At 32.0% G+C, this 18,579-nt stretch overlaps 1 protein-coding gene across 3 annotated transcripts in view; it reads left to right on the forward strand.

Moving 5' to 3' along the window:
• Positions 1-18,579, forward strand: part of GRIK2 (glutamate ionotropic receptor kainate type subunit 2) — a 651,919-nt gene that overhangs the window by 240,922 nt on the left and 392,418 nt on the right. For all 3 annotated transcript variants that reach the window (XM_042939447.1, XM_042939449.1, XM_042939448.1), the window contains exons 3-4: positions 3,859-4,026; positions 7,610-7,867. In XM_042939447.1, coding sequence (XP_042795381.1) covers positions 3,859-4,026; positions 7,610-7,867 — 426 coding nt within the window. The remainder of the gene's footprint in view (positions 1-3,858; positions 4,027-7,609; positions 7,868-18,579) is intronic.

Here is an 18,579-nt window from a genome sequence, read left to right on the forward strand (position 1 = left end):
GTGCCTTTTTACCCTGTTAGATAATCTTAAACTTCAAAATGTGAATCTACTCCATTTACCTTTAATGCAATTACAGATGCATTCGTTTTAGATCTACCACTTATACCATCTTGTTAATTTTTTGGTGTTTTTCTCTCCATTTATTTTACTTATGTTTTCTTATTCTTTTTGGACAAATAAAATATTTTTATTATGTGACTTTTAATCTATTAAAGTTTTGAACATATACTAGTTCATTATATTAGTCTCTATCTTAAGAAATTTAAATATGCATTATTGATTTACTATAATCCAAAATAATTATCTTTACCTTTCTTTCAATATTGCTAGAACATTTACATTCTTTAATTTTATTTTTTTTTCTCAACTTTATGTTATTATTATCATGCACTTTAATTTAAATACATTACAAACTTCATAGGATATTACTATTCTTGCTTGTTTAGTTAAAATTCATTAATAATCACCCACATATTTCCCCTTCTTTTATATTTTATATGTTTTAGAAATTTGGTGGGTCCCTGTGGGATCATTTTTTATTCTGCTTAAAGAACTCATTTATTTAATACCTGTTGTAGTGAAGGTTTGTTGGTGATAAATTCTCTCAATTTTGTTATTTTCATTGTTATCAAACACCATTGTGTCTCTTCTGTAAATATAATGAAATAAAAATGAATCTATATGTTTTAATAAGTATTTTTATTTCTAACTGCATTTATTGAAATTCCCAGAATAGTAGTAAAAGTCAATAATGTACACATTCTTATCTTTTTCCTGACATTACCAGGACTTCCTTTCTATTTTACACTTAAATATAGCATTTACTATTAATATGTGATTTTTTTTTCTTAATAAAGCTTCATTGTGACTCCATTATTTTTCTAAAAATATTTTCCCTATTATTAATCAAGAATAATTAGTGATATCTATCAGTAATGTCCTTATACCTAATCACCTAATCACCTAATATGGTGATTATACTTTTCTTTTTTTTTTTTTTTTTTTTTTTTTTTTTAACGTTTATTTATTTTTGAGACAGAGAGAGACAGAGCATGAACGGGGGAGGGGCAGAGAGAGAGGGAGACACAGAATCTGAAACAGGCTCCGGGCTCTGAGCTGTCAGCACAGGGGCCCGATGCGGGGCTCGAACTCACAGACTGCGAGATCGTGACCTGAGCGAAGTCGGCGCTCAACCGACTGAGCCACCCAGGCGCCCCTATACTTTTCTTTTTTGACCAATTACTGTGTTAGATGTTATTAAACTTTCCAAAATTTTAAACAGAATTACAAAAGCTCCCTTTTTTTCCTACATAAGTTTGAGGAACCCACCAAATACTTTTTAAAAAGTAACTCTTTACTAGATTCTTTTACCCTACCTGCCCATCCTTGCCCTCCACACATAAGAAGTAGTGATATCTCTCTCTCTCTCTATTTTTTGAGTACGTGGCTGGAAGGTGTTATAGAAGATATTGTGCCTGGAAAGCTTGTATGATCTGGGTGTTTTTTATTTTTATATGCAAAATTTTAAATTCTGGCTTTGGATCAATAAAAATTATTTATTTTATTTAATTAAGATGAAAATGGGTTGTCCTAAGGAATTACAAAGATTTATTTAAATATTCAAACCACTAACAAATATATAAACTTACATTTGAATTATTTATTTTGAAGAGAGATAAAGGATGGGGACATTTTAACCCACTGGTCATCAAATATTGACCATTTTTGTATTTCTCTTTTGTATGTATATCACATAGAAACTATAATTTGAACTGAGAAAGTAGAAGATTTAGTTTTTCATTTTATTGTGACATTAAGAAACAACTTTAGGTTTGCATTTCTATAATTGACTCTTTATTCCTAATTAATTTTAAGAAGTATCTTACAATTGCTCTATTATTTTTCTGTTCCATATGTAGGATTTTACAGTTCTAATTACATATTATATTAAAGTCAGTATGTCTCACCTTTTAGGAATTTTAGTGTATTTTACCTGAATGAAATTTTGAAGTTTTTGTAGTGGAATAAGTTTGTATTGGAACTAGTTTGTAGTGGAATAAGTAAGGGCTTTTAATTTTTTCATGAACATATTGTAATGTTAGCTCTATAACTTCATAGTTATATGATCTTTGGCCAAAAGAGTTCTTTCCTAAAATAATACTGCTTGGGATTACTTTGAAGATTCAATGGAACCTTAATCACTTATAGAGTGCTTACTTTATGGCAACCACAATGTAAGTGTTTTGTTATGAGATAGCATTTAATTTTTATAACAACTCTATGCAGTAGTGTTAATTATAATCCTTTTTTTTTAGATATGAAGAAATTTAGACTGAGGATTTAAGCAACTACCCAAATTTAAATGGACAGCAAATGGCAGAACCAGAATATGAACCCATTTTGGCTTCAGAATTTAGGCACATACCATTATTCTCCTCCATATATACAAGATATCTGATTTGGTTCTTGACACCCATTAGGCATGTAAATACTTATTGTCCTTCTGCTTAGCATAAGTCTCCAAAGATTTTAAATATACTAAAAGCACTATTTCATAATAAGTTGACTGCTCTGATAATTATACCATCAATTTAGCTGAAAGAATAAGAGAAATATTTCAAACTAGTATGGTGTCAAGTAACAAATTTTCCAATTCTTCCTGACTATAAATTTGTCTGAGCACTGTGGTATTTTCTTGAGTCCTAATTTCTCATATTTAGAGGAATTGTTACCATACCATGTCTTCTTATGAATTTAAAATAGGAAGTTTGCTGATAGTATAGTCACCTGACATTCATACGTCAGAAGACTTTTGATGAGGTATGAATTGCAAGGCGTGGAAATGACTTATCCAAGGGAGTTTAATTTGTGAACGCCTATGCTGAGAGCAAATGGCATAAATTTTGAAAGGAAGAGAGATAAATGCTTTCTATTGCTTAAGTAGTACTACTTTCCCAAGGACAGAGGTTGGACAGTGTCAAATATCAGATGCTCCCCCTTTCATTCCATTTACCAAAGTAACAATAAGGAAGAGATTCTGTTGGAGGCAAGGTTCCCATAGGTCACTCATAACTGAATAGAGATGATATCAGTAAGAAGCAAGGCTGGGACAAGAATGAGGGAAGTGGACTAAGATATAACAGGTGAAAGGTAACAAATGGAAAGGACATGTTTTTGAATTGTATTCTACATTTTATGGGCTAAATTATATACTTCCATGATATTCACCAATTAAGGGATTTTACTCTGTTTTGGAGATTTATCTTTCACAAATGTCCAGGTATCTTCTAAAAAAGACTTATAGTAAAACAAATACAGAAATGACGCTTTTTTCTCTTTTCTTGCAAGTAAGATGCTAGAATTTGCAAGTTAGTTTGTATTTGGGGCTTTTAACACAATAAGTGCCATAGAAATTATGCTAAAGTTTTCTGATTTCTCAGATAATGGAGACAAATTTAGTATAACTTTCCTGATGCTTAACTTCATAGCTTTATATCAATATAGAGGATTGATTATTCTGGAACTGTGTGCAAAATTTTGAGGGATAATACTCAATACTTAAGGCAAGATCTATATCTAGGCCCTAAAAGAAGGAATTACCAGAAGAAAAAAGGCAAAGTCATTTTTAAGCTGTGTTAAATAATGATGGCAATAGCAAAGAAATTTTTACGGTGTGGATTTATCTAAAAGGGCACATCCCAAATATTCAAGTTCATAAAAAAGTAAGCACAAACTCCATGTACTTAAGCAAATAACATGTGTGCTTTATCACCCATAAATGCATATATACATAAAATTACAGAAAATGTTACACATTTTCTCCCTTTTGTAAAACTGCATGATTATTCTTTTCTCCAGGTGGTATTTTTGAATATGTGGAATCTGGCCCAATGGGAGCTGAGGAACTTGCGTTCAGATTTGCTGTGAACACAATCAACAGAAACAGAACGTTGTTGCCCAATACCACCCTAACTTATGACACCCAGAAGATAAACCTCTATGACAGTTTTGAAGCATCCAAGAAAGGTAATTGACAAATATTTAACATTGTATTTTCTGGAATCCAATTCTAAAGGTATTCTTAAGAGATTTCTTAATTCCAAATATAATTAATAAGTCATTAGGCATATTTTCATGCAATGTTTCTTTCCAAACTGCACATAAATTTTATCAAAGAAGATAAGGTGTTATGATTACCTATTATGACAAAATCATTTATAACATAAACTCAGTTAGGTCTATGATTGTTGTAAATTGTTCCTCCGCAATAATCCTTTTCTTACTAAACGATTCCTATTTTTAAGAACCCACTAAATAAAACTATACAGCAGTGGATTTTACCTAGTTTTGGAATCCATTATTACATTTTTATTGTGTTTTCTGTCATTTCCAAGAAGTACATTATCACTATTGTCTCAATTTACTGACTACCTTGAAAGTTCTGTAGTTCCAAGTTACTACATAATGTCAGCCCAATCTTAAAACTTTATTGGAAAATTTTCAACAGCCTTTCATTTATGTGTACTTGATGCCCATTTTTAAAACTATTGGATGTTTCTTCTTATAACTGAAAATAAATGGCTAATGATATGAAAATTGAATTATAGGAAGATATAATTAGAATACTTTATAAATTTTGTTATTTCTTTTATTTTGTTGTCAAACTGTTTTTTTAGTGATAAGAACAGAAAAATAACTTTGTGGAATATGAGTTTAACATTTAGAAAGTCAGGAAGGTAATAGTGAAACTATTATCAAGGCATTATTTTAACCAAACAATAACTTTGGTAGTAAATGTGTTTTGAGAGATGTTTCCATTGTCTTACTTGTCTAAGTGGGTGATATTTTCTTTTGCATAGTTAGCATTCATCTAATAGGAATTAAATTTCATAATATAGATTTTTCACAAAGGAATGGGATTATAAAGCATTTGTTCTAAATTTATATTTTTAAAAACAACATTACCTTTCTGTAATTCTAGTATTGTTTTATTAGCTACCTAACATTGAAAGAAATGTACATAGTTATTTATAATTCTAAGTTGGTCCAGATTTCTTCTAATTTCATTAATATTAATGGCAACTGATAAGGTACAATATTCCTTGAGATGAAAGTATCTTTTTTATCCCCCAGCTAACTAGTGTTTATCAAAGCCTAAATTCTGCCTGCCCTTTGAATTCATATCTTTGAGAATACAAATAAGTTTCCACATTTCAGAACCATGTCAGGGTGATGAAAGGTTTTAAAGGCTGGAAAAAAAGGGTAAAGGTTATTGTGAAGTATTACATTTGTCATCATAATTGCAAAATAAGTCATTAACTGCAAGACAAGTGCGTTTGATTAGTGACATAGTTCAGGATTATTTCCATTAGGAAGAAGAAGCTCTGTCTCAAATGAAACCATTTAGACCAAAGGATATGGAATATGAGTGAAGTATAAAAAAATATCAATACATTTCTTAATGGTGAATTCAAAGGAGCAATGTAAAACAAAAACAGTCTAGTGTGTTCTGACAGCAAACAGGTTACTATCTTGGGAATTTAGTTTCAAAATACTAAAAAGCGTTTATGAAATGAAAATCCATTGGGAATCAAATTCATTAATTGACTTTGTCTGAAACTGGGGAAAACTCAAATAAGCATAATTAAGTAACTTTGTGATATGTTGAGAGGGTAAATGTCATGGTTTTGGTCTTACCTTCTGAAGCTCTTGCTTACTGAGCTATTACTGATTGGGAGGCATAGCAATATGTGAAAGGGTAATATAAGAGAGAGATCTGGTATAATATCTGAACCTATGGTAGCTCAGTAAATATATATGAATATAAAATAATATATATTATATTAATATATAATATATTATAAAATAATTTAAATAATTTGGACATTTAAATTTTTTAAATTATTTTTCCAAAGCAAGCAAATGATAAGAAATTAGATGTTTAAATTTCAACATTTTCTCTGTTATATGCTCTTATACTTTTCATAAGTGATACTGTTTTGCTGAGCAAATAACTACATTGATGTATTAGATCTTGAATTATTATTCGAATCATACATCACTTTTAAGTGATTCCTCTGATAGCTGAAGACTATTTCATATTTGAAACACATTTCAGAACATTCTGTATAGACCACTATAATGTTTTCAACTTTTTTTCACCTGTGTTCTGTCAAAAACCTGGTAAAGGAAGATCTTTTATTCTCAACATATATGAATTAAAATCCAAGTTCGTGAAAAATGTCAGTTCCAACATGACTACTGATTCAGAATTCCAATCACTATTTAAAAAGTAATAACCTACATATTCAAAAAATGTACTTAGATCATACTGAATTTTTGAAGAAAATGTTTAAAAGTGAATTTTTTTAACTATGCTAATAGGGATATTACTTACTAATATCCCTAAGCTTAAGAATCATTCCATCACATTGTGTTTTATGCTGTGAAATCTCTGAAGGAAATTTTGCTTCAGTAGAATTAAAATTCAGTATAATTTTAACCTATTTTGGAGAGATTCAGTCTGAACACATAATTAATGCCTAAATCCCAATAATACTTCTCCTTAGTCCTGTTTAAATATTTGCAGGGATGGGTAAACCAATGCCCCTTGGAACAGATTTCCACTTTTTGACATTTATTACTTCCCTTTAATTTTTTTTTAATTTAAATTATGTCAAAATTTGTGATGAACTTCTAACCATTTGCCCTATTCTTCCTTTTCTAATCAAATGAAACAAACTTAAGCCTCTTTCACAGGCCAGATCTACAAATATTTAAAGATGATTTTCATGTTTCCAATAGTTATTTACTTTCTAGGCCCAAACTCCCTAGTTGCTTTGAGGGACCTTATAGAATTTGAAGTCCTATCATAGTCTATTCTAATCTGAATAGCTTCTAGGTTGTTTATGCCTTTCTTAATTACTGTATTTATTATTGACGTGAATAAAATTTTCTGTGAGTGAATACAAACCTCAAAAATTAACTTAGAACAATATAAAAGACTTACAGTATACAAAAGTCAAGTAAAAAAAATGATTAAGTATTTATCTAATAATTTTCTCGATGAGATTAAGTTATATGAAATCATCCTTGATAAGCCATATCAGGTTTTAAAGGGGTATCTGTAATGCTTAGCTTGATCTGTATCATCAGATATGTGCAAATACTTAGCTCTGTGTTGCCCTAGCTTTTCAGATGGGGCGGAACAACCAAATGGCTTCTGATTAAGAATTTAAGATGGTGGAGGATGGTCAGTAAATTTGGGAAGGAACACTATTTCCCCAACTTCCTGATATAAACTATTTTTGCAGGGTGAACACTTCCCTTCCTTCTTAAATTCTAGAATATTCTTCCTCTTTCCCCCTCTTGGCATTATTTGTAGAATCATTTGAACATTGAGTTGCAGATGCCTGGAAGATTTCCCTTCTGACAAACTGAACATGTTTGCAGTCAGAAAAAAATATGAAAATTAGCTAAATGGAGATGTTATTTATAAGGAAAACAAAATCTTTCTTCAGGATAAACCTTCAGGTTCACAACACTAATGTGATAATGTTGGCACACTGGCATCTCTCCTCGTTATTGACAGACTTCTCTCTCTCCTCAGCCTGTGATCAGCTCTCTCTTGGGGTGGCTGCCATCTTCGGGCCTTCACACAGCTCATCAGCAAATGCTGTGCAGTCCATCTGCAATGCCCTGGGGGTTCCCCACATACAGACCCGCTGGAAGCACCAGGTGTCAGACAACAAAGATTCCTTCTATGTCAGTCTTTACCCAGACTTCTCTTCACTCAGCCGTGCCATTTTGGACTTGGTGCAATTCTTCAAGTGGAAAACTGTCACAGTTGTATATGATGACAGCACTGGTAAGAAAAATCAGTAGCCTTCAGGGCTATGCTTTAAATACACATAATATTCTGAAACTTATTCAAAATTCTTACTATATTCCTGGTTTGATTTTTAATTAAGGAAAGAGTTGGAAAGACATTTGGAATCAAACATCCACACCAATTCAACACATCCAAAGAACAGTTAAATCACATACTGTCTCTCTGTATTTGTAAAATAAGCACTTTTATTTTTCCGTGGGGGGACCAGGTAACATGAACTATAATATTGGATGAAGGAAAGAGATAGTGTGGAAATTAATATTGAAATACTTATTGAAAGTATTCTTCTGCCAGGTTCAGGATAGTTTTCCAAAGTAAAGTCTTATGACTGGCTATTAATGAAACTTATCAAGAAATTCAGGATTTTGCCTTAACATTTTCTCTAGCTGTTATGTGCAAAAACTGTGTATGAAAGGTAGTAACTTTATACCTGGGTAGCATGTTAAAGTTTAAAACGTTTTTTTTCTCATATTTGAAACAATATTATAACCACTGAAATACTCAGAGTGTTTGGACTTATTCATGTGTAAACACATTTTAGGGACTTGGATAATATAATTTACTAAGTGGTATTTATTTCAGGGTCTTCTATGAATATTTTAATGAATGTTTGCTGCTAGAAGTTGTCTGTGCTTTCCTGTTTTAATGTATGTTATTATTTTTATAAATGAGTAGTTGTTTTAAAGTAGCAATTAAAAATACATCTCATAGGTAAATATATGAAAGTAAACATTAAAAATAAAGTCTTTATTTTCCTTAGCAGTTATATTGGTAGAAGTTCATACTATTTTGGTTATTATTTAGTGATAAGAGTTTTACATTGAGATGCTTATCAATGGTGTAAATAATGATCCTTAAAGTAGACCGTAAAAATAATGTTGTATTCTGAGACATTTCATTATACCTTTAAGCTTACACAAAAATTGGAATTCATTTGAATTTTAATTCTTCCGAAGTACTCCAGCAGCATACTGTGTTCATGCATGCAATATTTAGAACTATATGCAGGAACCCATCCCTTTGCCAGTAGAATGAACTGTCTACAAATAGATGTCAGAGCTCTCCCAGGAGAACAGGGAAAAGGAAACCATAGGGTTGGGAAAACAATGAAAGTACTTTGAAAAACATTTTCATTAGGCTAAGAAAGAGCGAGTCTCAATACACATCAATAGAGTAATTTCATTTTTCTGCTTTTAAAAAGTGAAATGTTTATACATAGTTTTAACTTAGAAATACCTCAACAAAGACCTTCAAAAAAATAACTTAGTAAGTACCTTTGATGTGTCTTTTAACTCAAATTAGACTTATTAAGTTTGTTGTCTGATGTTTTACTCCCAAATCATTACTTTTCTGTCATTGGTAAAGTTCTATATATCATGTTATAAATGGTAGATTCTATGTGAATGGTTTTTCTGAGTTGTATAATGTAAGGGTACAGGGCATCCTCAGTTACAAATTTGTCCACATATGTTTATGAATTGTTGTATACAGAAATATATAAATATGAGTACACATGCATTATGAATCCATGGATTATTTACTTCTCCGTTCCCTCTGATATAATTCAAGTGAATGATGTGCAAATATCATGTACCTTCATAGATGCATGCACACACACATGGTATATACACACACATATACAGATGCATATAGGTGTATGTTATGCATGTGATATTTGTATTTATGTCTTATTATCTTAAAACTCCTAAGGGTGTAAAGGATATTAGAAAGTTCAAAATGCTTATGGACATAACACCTTCTTCACTATTCTGCTTGATGTATATGTGTGTATCGTAACATTTTTATTCCACGTATGTAGTTCTTGAGAGATTCACTAAAAAGATAATGGGATTTGTGATCAAAATCAAACAACAATTTGATAAAGTAAAGCTTCATATGTAACTGATCTTTTGGTTTAAATAATATTCTAAACATTTATATCATTGAAGCAAATTTAAATAGGGAAATAAATGTAATTAGTTAATTCAGTGTACATACCTTTAATGGAGACTTGATCTCAGATTATATGTATTAAAATAATTGTTACTATTTAAAAGAAGCTTTGGCATACTCCTCACTTGAAAGTGAAATAGATACTTGGAGATTCTAAAATCTGATTATTTAAATATTAATACTCAATCACTACAGAATTATTTGTAGAGTATTAAAATATTCTGAGAAGAATAAAAGCTTATAATTGCTCTATTTTTGCAGTATTCAATTTTAAAAATATTGATCAGTCACCTACTACATGCCAAGAACCATTGCAAGTGTGTTTATGCCAATAAAAGAAAAAAAGTCCTGGCCCTGATAGAGCTTCTAGTTCCTACTTAGGGATATGTGATTGTCCATGTGTTTGCCATATTTTTAATGAGCTAATTACATTTGCAACTGGACACTTGTAGTCCCTTTTAATTTAACACTTTCGAGAATGTGGCTGTGTTTGATATTTTTATAGGACAGAACTGACTCTAAGATTCCCTTTGAAATGTATTCATAAATACATGGAAATAGATTTTTTTTTTTGTCTTTGCAGGTATGTTTAAAAGTCTCAAGGTGGTATTTTAATGACATAATTCAGTAGAGAGGATTTGTAAACTGCCCAAGTGAACAAGATGTCTATTTGATCATGTGCAATGCAATCTGATTATAGCAAGGACTGTGAACTGAAATGGGAAAAAATCCACCTCATACTCAGCAAGATAAACATTATTGACTCCATTATGGATTTATGTATCTGCTGTTTACTGCAGGACACATTGTGCCATTTTATTTACATTTCCTTTTTCCCTTTCCAGATTTATTTATTATGTATGCTAGTCCTCCCATTTATATTCATTTCTATTTTGTTGTGTTGTCCAGTTTGATACATGATAATTATACTTCCATCCAGTCTTTGTTCCCACCCCCAAAACAGATGGGATGATAGATGAAATATAGTGCTGGAGTAGGAGAAATTCTTAGAATGATGTTAACAGGAGCTGTTTTATTTTTTATGATAATTAGCATTTGTTGTTGTCGTGGATGAATGCTTTTAAACACCCTGAAAGTCTGTTATAGCTCTGAATGATGTCCAAAAATGATGGAGAAGAATTGGCTTCAGAAACAAAGCTGTGTTTCTGTCAGTCATTTTGGAACATATGATTCACTTTAAATATAAACTAAAAATAAGTTGGATAGCTGTCAGCTCGTAAGCAATTCCAGGATAAGTTCTGAATATTTGCTTTAAAATTCCTGTGTTTCATCTTTGTTTATAGACCAGCAGTCCATTAACAAAGAACTCTGGACTGGTAAACAGAAGCCTGGGATTCTATTCCCAGTTTTGCTACTAAATGACTGGTACAACTTTGGAAATTAGGAGAATAGAAGGAAAATAACTACAGAAAGGAGCTATAATGCACTAGGCATTGTTGTAGTTGCTGTTATATAAACTATTCCACTTAATTGTCAAAACAATTCTATGAGTCCCAAAGGAAATAGGTTATCATCCACCATCCCTGCTTCCTTCAGTGAGTGACTGACTGGCTCTTCTGCCTACCAGCAGCCATTAAACTTCTTTCAGGTTGCCCAAACTACTCTTCTGTTCACCTGGAAAGCTCTCATTCTGGTCCCCACTCCTCCAATCCACTAAATGCACACACATGTGCATGTGTGCATTTGCACATACATGTTCATATATACCATTCATATGTACCATCTGGCTTAGATGTTACAAAGAAAATCTACCCCAACCCTGGGTCCCAAGGCTGCAATAGGTTTCCTCCAACACATCTCAGCCCTTGGTTATCCCTTGACCCTCACCCATGGGAGCTATAATCACATTATGAATGACATTTCTTGACTGTATTTTCTACTGGATCAAATACATGTCTGAGCAGAATGAGCCCTAAGGCTACTAACTATTCTGTCATTAGCACCTAGGTATTACCTGGATCATGGATGTACCTTAATAAGTATTTAAGGAATGAATGCTTAAAGAGGTGTTATTATATCTGTTGCTTAGACAATGAATCTCAAATGGATTAAGTAATCTGCCCAAGGTCAGTTTAGGTTAGGTCACTTTTTAGTACTTGTATTGAATAAATAGATTCAACATTTTTCAGGAATCATATATAGATATGATTTCTTCTATCATTTAAAAACTTCTGTAAGAAAGCTAGCATGAATTGTACTTGTATTCTATTTTGACTGCAATTAAATATATATTTATTCATTTAATTTTTTGAAGTCATTATTTATGTGAGTGAGTGGTCATGGATATTGATATAGATAAGGGGAGGATTTAAAGGAGAGAATATAAATTATTTTAATTAATGAAAAGAATTAGTCATTTTTAAAGGTATTATAATATTTAACAGGCTGATCTTTGGTTACTTTCTATGATATCAATATAGAAAAAAAGGCCATAGCCTTTATCCTAAGGAGCATAAATGCTTTCTTTACTAACTTTATTAACTTGGATGTAGTATATGTATAGACTATGTTCTAGATACATCTTTGTGTGCTTATGGAGTTAGTTTAATAATATATAAGATCAGTTAATAGTAAAAATTTATTTTATCTTGGACCTATATTTAAATAGGATAAAATAAAATTATTCAAGAGAATAAATTAATATGAAAATATATATTCCTGGAAGACACTAATTTTCAGTATTATAACAACTTCTGTATTATAAAACTTATAACCAAATAATTTCAATTTTATTTCAGGAAGTGGGGTAATTTGGATCTAAGATGATTATATGTTGTACATTCCAAGTGCAAAGCTTGAAGTTCTTTAATTCCAAGAGCACATACAATTAGCAATTATGAGTTAAGACTAATTATTTGGGTATAGTTGATTACATAGCTTGGTATATTAGTGTTTCTACAAAGTTGGTTTTGCTTGAATATAGTTTCTTTATTACGATTTAAGCAAGCATAAAAATTTTTGGAATATTATTACTTGGACTCTGATTACATGACAGTGAATATTTTTAAACATATTCAAAGAACTAATGTTTTTAAGTTTTAAAGTCTTGAAAGTATATGCCAATCCTAAAACAAAAATAATATTTCTCCACAATAATCATACAATTCATATTCCTATGTATATGTAGGTCTAATGAAATAGAAGGGGAAGGTCTTATACCAGACCTCAGTGATCAGCAGTGTTTGCTTTCATTGGAAGACAAATAAATAATAATAATAAAGTGAAATAATTCCCTGGTGAGAGACAGACACTGCCAGTTTTCCTAAATTTAAATCTGGAACTTGATAAATCTGGCATGAGCCTCTTGGTAGCTACTTTCCCCTAGTGTTTTCCTGGTGTTTGTCTCCCTCTCTGAGTAGCATAGGGAGAAGGATAATACTTGTATTATTTCTTTGAAGCACTTGACAATTCTGACTACTCCCTCTTCAGGGGAAAAAATAACTCTCCTACTTCGGTTTCTCTGCTATCATTCTCTCCTTGTTACCGCCCTCGTTTAGGCTTTTATTCCTATTTTTATATTCTTAAACTCCTTTTTCTTTCCTTGCTCCTTAAAAATTGATATTCCAGGTTTTTTCAGTCTTGTTCTCTGCTTATTGATTTCGTTCTCCCTAACGTTTTTCCCATGACCCATACCTTCCTCTGCCTCTATGCTATAGATAATTGATCGACGCCTTCAGTTGTTTCCACCATGTTCCATACTCATAGATCCAGACACCATTGGACATCTTTATTTGGATATCTCAGAGGCACAACTGATCCAACGTGATGAAAACCAAACTCATTGTTTTTACTCCAAAACATGCTTTTTCTCCTGGTTTTCCCTATTTATGGGGTTTCTGAGCCCCATCCTTAATGATCATGCTAGATTCTTGTCTTTCTCTCATCCCTCATTTCCAACTGATCACTTAATACTTCTCCCTTGTATCTCGCAATTCTCAAATTTAGCTCTATTCTCCATCCGCACCACCTGTCTTAGTTAACATACTTGTATACAACCTTGACCGTGTTCTGCCTGGTACCCTATTTAAGTTCATCTGATGCAGACAAAATAGTCTTTTTTGAAATGACAATCTGGTGATGTCATTCCCAGACTTAACACTATTTGGCAAATCCTCAGTTCTTAGAAGAATGAGTTCTGATTTCTCAGCATGACACATGCAGCCTCTGTCATTGTAATTCTCATGCCTGTTTGATTTTGCTTTCCTGGTATTTCTTCTCTCAATACTTATGCCACAGCCTTCCTTGAATAATTGTCATTCCCCCTTACCAATCATGCTGTGCTGTTTCAAGCCTCTTTGCTGTGCACAAACTGTTCTCTCTGCCTGATATGCCCTTCCCATTTGGTTATCTATTCACCACCTTCAGGATGCATCTTAAAATATTCTTACAAAGTATAAATGTGAAGTAACCTTCCCTGACTCCTACCTGTGTAAGTTGATAATTCTGTTTTTTTGTAGGATGCAAGACTTTGGTTGATAAAATAATTCATCATCAATTCTGTAGTAAATCTTATTTTCAGCATACTCATGTTACCCATTTAGCAGGAGTGATGTTTTTCTAGGCATGAGAACACTAAATATTTTATAATTAATTCATCTATTTATTTTCTTCTTCAATTGTTTTATTTTAAGTTTATTGATTTATTTAGTTTACAAATAATAATCAAATATTTACCGTGTGTCACCATTGTTCTAGGTACTGGAGATACAAGAGTGAACAAAACAGACAAAAGCTATTTGACTTGTGGAGTTTGTATTCTAGAAAAGGGAGATAAGCAATAAAAAAACAAATATGTCTATTATATCAAATGTTATAAGTGTTATGGAGAGACATAAAGCAAGGAGATGTATAGGGAGTATAAAAGATGATTACAATATTAGGTTGGGTTTATCAGAAGAGACCTTACTTGGAAGGTGACACTTGAGCTCAGACTTTAATGAGCTGAGGAAATATGTCATGGGAATATCTGAAGGTTTCAGACAAATAGCAAGGAGAAAAAAATAACCTAAGGAGAAAGAGACAAAAAATGTCAAGGCAAGGGAAGTTTTGTTGTTTGTTTTTGGTTTTATTTTCTTAGTTTAGAGAAGGATTTTGGGGAAACTGAAGATTTTTGTGATATTTATCACTTCTTTTATAGGTGTATATATGTTTACATGTACATACATATATATGTATATGTTTTATATATGTATATGTTCCATTATTGACTATTCCAGGATGCTCTATAAACTAATGACAAAATGGCAATAATGTCATTTCTTTAAAAATAATTCACTGTAAAGACTTCTACATAGGCACTCATTTTTATATGAGTCACTTAGTGATGATGGTCTAAAGCACTGACCCCTAAAAAAGGACAGCATTCATTTTAAATTGCAATGAGACTTGGAGTAAATAAGAAGAGAAATAAGTCTAACATATATCCATTTCTGTAAGTTATTATGGGTTGTTTATTGGATGCTTGATTAAAAATGAATTGATTCTGTATCAGAAACTCTTTTTAAAAATTCAGTTCCTGAATGGATTAACACAACTGCCCTCTAAAAGTTTTCTGTTTCCTTCTCAACATTGTTTAAATGTTTATCTTGTTTTGAATGTAAGTTATATAAAGCATATTTGGGGAAAAATTATCTCCATTGCAAATGAATAATCAAAACATCCTTGCCAACACTTGCTATCTCTTGTCTTTTTGATGACAATAGGTTTGAGGTGATAAAATTGTGGTTTTGACTTGCATTTTCCTGATGATTAGTGACATGGAGCATTTTATCATTTGCCTGTCGGTCACCTGTATGTCTTCTTTGGAAAACTGTATATTCAGGTCCTTTGCCCGTTTTTTTAATTGGATTGTTCGTGGTTTTGCTATTGAGTGTCATTTTACTTCTAAATATGTAATAAGTATTGTTTCCCTTAACAGATAAAAATAATGTTTAAAGATTATGTTTAAAACATTAACTTAGTTCCTTGGGTAAGCTTCCAGTGATGTCTGATGGCATTTAAAAGAAAAACTGCATCATTTGCTTTGATCTCTCAATATGCCAGTAAGATAGCTCTCTGACCTTCAGCCATACTTTGGGAAAGGGAATTATTGCTTGTCATTCCTCATTGTATAATTAATGGGGGTAATTAACAAGTTAGTGCTAAGATTTCAAGGGCTGACTTAATTTTCTTTCTTTAATGCCAACCCAATTATTCCAATTGGATAAAAGGATAAAAAGTTCATTGTGAAAATGGAACAGGAAATTTTTTAAAATGCTTAATTGACAAATCAGAATCATTAGTCATGCAATTAATACTTTTTGAAAAATTCTTTAAAGTTATATTAAAAAAGTAAAACTATGAATTTACTGAAATAGATATTATAAAACATATGCTGGATTATTCTAATTTTTTTAAATTTATACTTGACAATTTTTACTATATTTATGGTGTAATGTACTTCCTCCATATTAAAACTAATTCAAGACTGTTTAAAATACTCTAAGGACAGAAATATTCAGCAAAATTAAGACAACTCAGTGTGCAAATGTTCAGATAACTGAATAAATATTTTTCATAAGTGATTTACAATTTTACCAATGTTAAGTCACTATAAAACCATTCTACGTTTGCTTACAATTTTTATATTTGTTTTTATCTATAAAAGTATGCTTTTGTTTATTATATTGCCAAATTTGACTTACTGTCAAGTATTTTTCCAAATATGATAACTTGCATATTATTTAAGATTAGATGGATCAGTGATTCTCAAAGTGTGGTCGCTAGACTTATAGCATCATGATCACTTGGGAAATTATTAGAAAGAAAAATTCTCAGGCCACATCCCACACCTACTAAATCAGAAACTGGGAGTAAGGCCAGCAAACAGTGTTTTAACACATTTTCCTAATGTTTTCAATGCACAGTGAAGTTTGAGAACTACCAGACTAGATTATGCTATAGGAAAAATCATTCCCCAAATCACAGCAATTTAATAGAACAAGATTTTATGTCTCATAAAAATAAGGTTTACTGTAAATCTAGACAATTCTCCAGGGCAGCTATTTTTGATATCTTGGGTCAGCATTTTAGGATGCTTTGAACTTATTGCACAATTGCTGGGCAGAGAATGGGTAAATTGGAGAATTAAGTGCCAGGCAATTAAATCTCTCCATCTAAAAATGAGCAACACTGTTGCTCACATTTTATCAACCAAAGCAATCCACATAGTCACACCCTAATTTGTGATCTGTTGGAATTCTGAATTAATATTAGGATGAATTTTTCCATTATTTTAAGAGCAATTGCCTCAAATGTGTAGATTGCTTTGGGTGATGTCCTCAGATTTTCTAAATCCAGGCAAATCTGATTATATTAAAGTATGCTTTGTAAATGATACAATATTGATTTTTAAATTTCTTAGCCTATTTGACAGCCAGTCAACTAACGTGGACTTTAGAGCCCCAAACAGCACATATGGTACTTCAGCTAGATTTTACTATTCTTCTTTAATTTGGGCTCACTTCATCAGTTCTCACTGGCAGATGGAGGGAGGCCATCTCTTATTAACTCCTGTAATATATTTAACTTGAAAACATATTTGAAGACAATTGTTATTTTGAAAATTATTTCTGTCTTCATAAACTTATTGTATACTGATGACATATGCTGATTACGTAAACTACCTCATTATCAAGCACTTTGTTGTTCTAAGAAGAAACAACTGTTTCCTATTGTTCAGGTATGTAAAATGCGGTATTACAAACAAATTATAATACAGTATGCTAAGTGCTAAAAGAGTCACATAAAAGTGTTATGGCCAAACAGGAGGTGAGAGCAAGAAAATCACCTGACTAGAGAGAGTGAAAACAAATGACATTTAAACTGTGTCTCAAGCATGTTAAGGGCAGGTAGAATAGAAAATGGAAGGATACAGAGCTGTAAAGTAGTGTGATGAATTTGTTGTACAGTGACATGTCTACTGTGGTTGAAATGCGAGGTATGTCAGCTAGGGGTGCCTAGGAATAAGAACAAGTAGGTCAAAAGATGTTACGAAGGGTTTGGCATGTCCTAAAATCATACAAAAAAAATTAAGAAGTAAGAGAGGTAAGTCTAAGGAACTCTGTGGAAAGAGCTAACCCTGGAACTTGAAATGACTGACTATCCCTGGACAGGCTGGAGGCATGAGCAGGGTCCCCCAGGGGAACACTATACTAGGGATAATCTTGGTTTGAACTTCATAATGTTGGCTACCAAGAATCAACATTCTAGTAAGTTTTATATAATTAATTTTCAATAAGTTTTTTTTTAAATTTTAACACATTTTAGGGAATTATAAAGTTATTCAGTTTTATAGTTACTAGTACTATTCACCAAATATTTCTGACTCTGCTTCTTTTTTTAATTTTTTAATGTGTATTTATTTTTGAAGGATAGAGAGACAGAGTGTGAGCGGGGGAGGGGCAGAGAGAGAGAGATACAGAATCCGAAGCAGGCCCCGGGCTCCGAGCTGTCAGCACAGAGCCAGACGCAACACGGAGTTTGAACTCACAAACCGGGAGATCATGACCTGAGCCGAAGGGAAGCTCAACAGACTGAGCCACCCAGGCTCCCCTTCTGACTCTGCTTTTAGGGACAAAACAGACTTACATTCTTTTATCCCCTTGGGAGCTAGGCTAAGTTATGTGATTTTCTTTCACCAATGAAATGTGAGCAAAAAGTACTGAATCACTTCT

This window comes from Panthera leo, chromosome B2 (genome assembly GCF_018350215.1).
Source record: "Panthera leo isolate Ple1 chromosome B2, P.leo_Ple1_pat1.1, whole genome shotgun sequence".
NCBI classification, from domain to species: domain Eukaryota; kingdom Metazoa; phylum Chordata; class Mammalia; order Carnivora; family Felidae; genus Panthera; species Panthera leo.